Source organism: Phragmites australis, chromosome 2 (genome assembly GCF_958298935.1).
Source record: "Phragmites australis chromosome 2, lpPhrAust1.1, whole genome shotgun sequence".
NCBI lineage: Eukaryota > Viridiplantae > Streptophyta > Magnoliopsida > Poales > Poaceae > Phragmites > Phragmites australis.
In genome coordinates, this window is record NC_084922.1 from 17,005,414 (window position 1) to 17,011,664 (window position 6,251).

The 6,251-nt window shown below is 39.4% G+C and overlaps 1 protein-coding gene across 1 annotated transcript; it reads right to left on the bottom strand.

The window, feature by feature from the left end:
• Positions 1-237: 237 nt before the first annotated feature.
• LOC133901399 (uncharacterized) lies at positions 238-5,720 on the bottom strand. Its single transcript, XM_062342781.1, has 9 exons — positions 5,479-5,720; positions 4,779-4,894; positions 3,828-4,000; positions 1,995-2,088; positions 1,544-1,655; positions 1,070-1,158; positions 776-861; positions 598-662; positions 238-522 (listed from the first exon to the last, which is right to left on the bottom strand). Exons 1-9 carry the CDS (start codon positions 5,657-5,659, stop codon positions 413-415), a joined length of 1,026 nt encoding a protein of 341 aa, XP_062198765.1. The 5' UTR covers positions 5,660-5,720; the 3' UTR covers positions 238-412.
• Positions 5,721-6,251: the final 531 nt, after the last annotated feature.

A 6,251-nucleotide genomic window follows, 5' to 3' on the forward strand; every position in this document is an offset into this window, starting at 1 on the left:
AGAAATGAACTTCCTGTTCCACAACATAAACTGCAGGACCAGACGAATACTTCTGTATTATGACCATGGTATTACCGAAGTTTTTTAGTACCACAGAAACAGAGATACAACATATCTGTTCAGGATTATGCTGGACCAAGACACCAAAGGTGCCAAGGGTTTCGAAACAAATCAACCAGGACGCAGGTTGAGAACTCGATATATGACACTCAAAATGCCCAACCTAAGACAAGCACGGAGCAGGCAAGATATGCACCCCTCTTATTTTACAGTATTTACATAGTTTTGAAAACTTTGTAAGAAAATAAAATAAAATTACCAGTTCACAACATGTCAAAATTCAAACATTGATACAATCTCGTCGCTGTTGATATTCAGTTGAGTTGGAAGAATTGAACAGTAGGCAAGTATGTTAACTGCTGAGACCAAGGAATTCTGTGAAGCTTGGGTACTTGGGCTCCCACCCAATCTCAGCCCGAGTATTCGAGTTCTCCATCCTCTTCCCTAATGGACCATCCGTACCTGCAGTTAAAACATATTTCAGATTATGTAAGAGATGCTAAAATATGCAAACGTTGGAACAGGTAGAAAACTAACCAGTAAAACCTTCAAACTTTGTGTCAAATTTTCCACTTCTGTTAACAGCATCCATTATTTCTTGCCTGCAAAGTTAAAATTTCTTCATTTTAACTAGCATAACCAAACAAGTAACGCTGCACACAAAAATTGACTTTACATAACTAAAAAAACTGACGTAACCAAGGTTAGCAGTGACCTGGAAAGAGGCTTATTATCACAGCCCAAAAATATTTGACTCCGAGGTCTCTTTTTCATTATTGCAATTGCAAGGGAAGCAGCATCCTGGCAACAATATGACATACATAATCACAACCAATAACAACTGGTAGACCACCAAGAGAATGCAAGTCTATCAGAGAACTTGAAAATGTAGGCACACCGGTTCACATATGTTGGTCATTCTATCAATAAACTCAACATCAAACCATGATGTGGGTAAATAAATTAAAAATAATACACGCATCTGAGATAAGAGTGTAGCACATCTAACCTCATAATGAATCTGATTGACAATATGATTTGGTTGTGTGTCACAAATTCCTTTCCTCAGCCAAAAAGTATGAGCACCTCTGTCTACCTTGTGTGTTCAAGTCAAGAAAATGTGATGATCCATTTCAAAATACAAGGCATATTAGGATTAAAAAAAAGTCAAACTTTGTAAATTTTGACCAACAATTAGTCAAATTATGTGCATGTTTAGTGCAAAAAAGATATATCAATATATTCATATTTCACGGATCTTTTAATAGGATATTGGTTTCGTAGCAATTGATAATATATTATAAGAGAAAATAATAGTCAAAGTATACTTTGAAATACTTTCTCAAATCCTAAAACGCCTTGTAAAAAGAAGTGGAGGGAGTATCAATTTTACGCATACTAATATATAAATTTTTGTGTTCATTAATGCATAATGCTTGCACTTTGGAGTAACAAAATAACAAATAGCCATGAATAGAGGATATATAAAGTCCAGCTAGCCTGAGAACACAGCCTCCAGCTTCAAGAACAATATTTTCTACTTTTAGAAGGACATCAGTGCGAGGACTTCTGCCAATTGGCACAGATGGACAATCCTGCACAAGAAAAGGAAAAGTTATGGACAAAATATCATCAGAAAAAATACAGGAGATTAGGCGATAGTTGTGCAGCAATCCAAGCCAAGCTTGGCAAAGCTTGGTGAGTCTTGGTGGCAAGGCACCAGAATCATGATTCATGAAGGTCTCATGCTGGGATGGATCCCCAGGAAGGGGTGGAAACATCCTTTTACTGCCAAGTTAAATATTGCTATAGTTGCATAATCTCTTTTGGGTATTTTCTTTTTATAATTTAGAGAACTCTAAAGCACCCAAAAGAGCCGCAGAGACAATGATAAACGCAAATTTGATCCCTGCAGAATATGAGTCTTGCAATACCTCATTGCACATTCTGTTGTCACTGCAGTCATACAGAGCAGTACTTGATGTAAACAAGAATGAACCTTCTCCGCTCCAATTTGAGGCTGCCACGCTGCATGCATTTTCTGATGAGGATATATCATATGTCGAGCATATACAATTTAATGAATGCAAGGCAGATGCATGACAAATTGCACTGCAATATAACAGTCTCCTTCATGAACAATGTAAAAATCCAACCAAGTACGCATTAAAAAAGAAACTTGACCACAGGGAGAAGACTTCCCCCTGGCTTCGTCTTAAAGGAGGGGAATACCAAACCCTGGATAGCCAGGAAACTCGCTGAGGTATCCACTTTTTGCAAGCACTCAAGTTCGAGCCTGGGTGTACAGCCTCTTAACTGGTGGCTCTACCAACCGAGCTATCACTCGGTCTTCAAAAAATGAACGACATATAGGAGGAACTACATGTGCTATTAATGAAGCAGAAATAGGCACCTATTCGCGTCAGAGAGGACTTGAACTTGGGTGGTCTAGGCGTACATCCACACCCATGACCAACTCAGATTATAATGGGTGATGCACAGGTAATAATACAAGAAACATGTAATGCCCATCCTTATACAATATCCACAGGACTAACTAACCAACAAGTAATTTACATTTTTTTTAAACCAGAAAGGCGCTCTTTTCCATTCAAGATAAACATAAGCAAATCATTACATTTCAACAACAACAAAGTACCAGGAAAAAAAAGGTACCCTGATTCCCAGAGCCAAATACCACATGTTACCTTACTGGCTTACTTGCTTACAAGACTAAGTATATTTTTGTTTATCAGCATGTAATACACATATAAGAAACCATCCCATTAATCTTTTTTTTCGAACTAGAATCATCCCATTAACCTTGATTGAATGATCTTTGGTACATGAACCCAAAATCATCATTGCCTATCAGGTAGTTGTTTATAGTAAAATGCACTTGGTAAATGCAGGGATGAGTCACAATCAAAAGCTGAGCATGTAAAGTCTTTTGGCAGACATGTAACTGTACTAGAGTTAAGATATGTTGGACTAATATGAAAACAGAAAAGATCATCAATTCCTGTTCCAAGACATCAACCATGTAACACTGTAACACCGCATCATTATCTCTTTGACTCTGCATCATACTGGAACAATGGTAATGTGGTACAGCCTTTTCTTTTCTTTCTTTTTTCTTTTTGGTTCATGTAAGGACTGTTTTTTCTGTTAATATTGAACGGAGGATGTTCTGGTACTTTGCTGTTGTTGTCATGTAAGGATTTTCTTTTCAGCTTATATTGAATGGAAAAGGATACAGCCGTTAGCTGCTCTAAGCCTCTCACACAACCAATTATGTAGTCTCACACCACCATGCAAGTCTCCAACAATGCTTGATTAGCCATCTCATGCTGATGGCTCACAAGTCACAACAATTTTGCATCACATCAGCCGCTATCGATGTAATGGCACTGACCTAATTGATATTCAGAAAGAATATGGTGCTTAGTTTCTACGCAAGTTTGCTTTGAGTATGAAACCTAGACATGAACAGCCTAGACATGGGGCAGTCACCCCAAACTGGATGTTGGTACTGGCAATCCTACAATCTGTTTTAGTTCTAGAATGGTTAGAATTTTACTATCATACTATCATGCACTTGAAGCACATAGATTCGGAAAATTTCACTATTTCAGAAAAGAAGATGTTCAGGAGTAAGCCAGAACATGCCCATTACCATTACAGGGCACAAAGTACCTGAGAAAAAGAAGTCGCTACTAAAATGATAATGCCCTGCGTGAAATCATAATTTCAATGCACTCATTTACCTGGCATCCCCAGGGTAATCATTGGAACGAGATGGAGGAGCGCAGAAAATAACATATGGGACCTTCTGAGAAATAGTGGAGCCCTTCAAGGAGGGGATTATGCCAATATTTGCTAACTCACTGTGATGATCTGTGCTTGCAGTCTGGCCAAAAACTTTGCAACCTGGATGTTCCTATAGGATATTAAAAGTATATTCAACATAGCTTCAACATTTATCTCCAGCTCCCCACCTATAAATTTAGCTTTATAAATCTAGTAGAAACAAGAGAATTTATGAACTAGATGATAGACAGAAAAAGATTGTTTCGTTAAAAGGGGATCTCTTCAAGAAGAATCAGTATTTTTCACAAATCAACATTTAGCATATTAGCAAAGCACTTGAGATGAGTCATTTCAAGAAGATTTTCCGAACAGTGCTGAATTTTATTTTCTAAATAACATCCACATTAAAGAAACTGCGCGCCTAAAACTGCTTTGACAAGAAAATCTTCCGTTCAACATGCTAGTTTGGCACATGATAATCAATGTTTGTCATGGGCCAGGCCCAGCAGTGGCATCCAAGGGGTGCAGATGCACCCCTTAGCCAGCTGCACTACCTCGCAGGGCCAGATCATAAAGGGCTACTTGCCCGTTAAGTTAGTGAGTCATCTTCTAGAGTCTTCCAGATTGTACAGATTGGATCTAATCTATTAGTTTGCTAAGGGGCAAGTCAACCCTCTCTATATAAAGAGAGGGGATGTATCGATTAATAATTAAGAATGAATTAGAACGGGAAACCCTCTCTACACTCCTGCCACCTAGCCCTAGGCCCCGGCCTCTCTGACAGCCGCCCCTCTCTTCTCCCTTAATTTTCCCCAAATTCTCTCCAATCTCAAATTAAAATCTAGATACATAACTCCAGAGAGGAGCCAGGTAAATACTTCAGAAATATCAACCGCAGCTAGCAATACCTTTTGCCACTTCTCAGCCACAATTCGCCCAAGCACACCAGGACCCACAATCAGTAAATCATTCTGGCCAACAATGTTGGTGCCAGACATCTCAGACCCTTTATCATGAGATATCCCTGGGAGCAGCAAACACAAAGAAAGTGTCAGCTAATTGCAATCATCTCTGTGAATTCCAGAGTTGGAGACAAGGGACATGATACTAGAGCCTATACAAGTTATAAAACTTTCAGCACATCGAAACTAGGTACTGTTTTGGAGTAAATCTGTTTCATGTCCCTTTTTAATCGATTCTTCCACCATGACAATCGGTGGGCGATAATTTTGAATTGCAACATAGATGACACAAGTGGATTACACTAGCTATAATGTGGCAACCATACCCTGACGAATGCGAAGTGCTGAAATTACACCTCAGCAAGCATCTGTTTGTAACTGAATTGGTAATCAGTGCACGAGATACCCCAAACGCAACTGCTTCCTAAGTGGTTTTTAATGGTGATATTAGTAGAGTGCCATTGCAAAACATATAGCAGAGTAGAAAAATGGAGTTCAATCCCACCCAAAACTGATCAGAGTTAAAAAAAAAAAAAATCAGTTTCCACCCCATGCCATTGGTCAATTAACGGCGAAAGCAGAGCGTGTGAGGTGAATCCTTAAAAACAGGCACAAGAGAAGGGGACAGGGCCGGTGAGACGATTACCGAGGGAGGACGCGGCAGAAACGGGCGCGCGGCGGGCGCGCGGTATGAGGCGAGCTGGCCGAGCAGTTGGGGCCGGTTTCAAGTGGTGGGAAGAGGGATAGAGGGTCCTCGCGGATGTGCGGCGATGGGGCGGATTCGGGGCGGGAGCCAGAGGGAAGCAGGCCGCGGCGGCGGCTGACATCTTGTCGGCGGGGCTGTGGCGGCGACAGTGAGACGGGGAATTGGATCACTCCAGCAGGATAATAATGGAGATTTTTTATATTTTTATTTCGAAAATCAAAAAATTACAAAAATTGTCTGTTTGAGAACATTGTAAAAAATATGCTACTGTCGCTGCTGAAAAAATAAACATGTCACCCGTTAAAAAAAATAAAAATATAGTATTACAATGCACTCAAAATTCAAAACACTATCAAATAGCTATGAAAAATCACTAAAATAATTACATATACAATGAGGAACAAAAAAGACAAATTTGGTTGCATATATATTTTTGTCTGAAATTTTTAGAGATCTAAATCATAGTATCCTCTTAAAAAATTAGAATTTTTCATGACTATTCCGATAGTATTTTAAATTTTGAGAGCTTTGCTTGCTTTTGTGTCTTGGTCACACATCTCGCCAATACTGGACTAATTTGGGATGTGTTGGATGGATGGAGATAGCCCAAATTTCTATTACCACGGTCGACCGATGCAGACACTGAAATCAATCAGCATTAAAATTAATGTGCGACGCTTATTTGATCTCCCTTGCTTTGTATTGTCCCAAAC

Bases quoted from the DNA above. Each gene is read 5' to 3' on its own strand.
- LOC133901399 (XM_062342781.1), bottom strand. From the start codon at position 5,659: ATGTCAGCCGCCGCCGCGGCCTGCTTCCCTCTGGCTCCCGCCCCGAAT. The intron at 2,089-3,827 runs GTAAATGAGTGC...AAATGCATGCAG, and splicing joins GATTACCCTGGGGATGCCAG to CGTGGCAGCCTCAAATTGGA. The intron at 663-775 runs GTCACTGCTAAC...TTAACTTTGCAG, and splicing joins GATAATAAGCCTCTTTCCAG to GCAAGAAATAATGGATGCTG.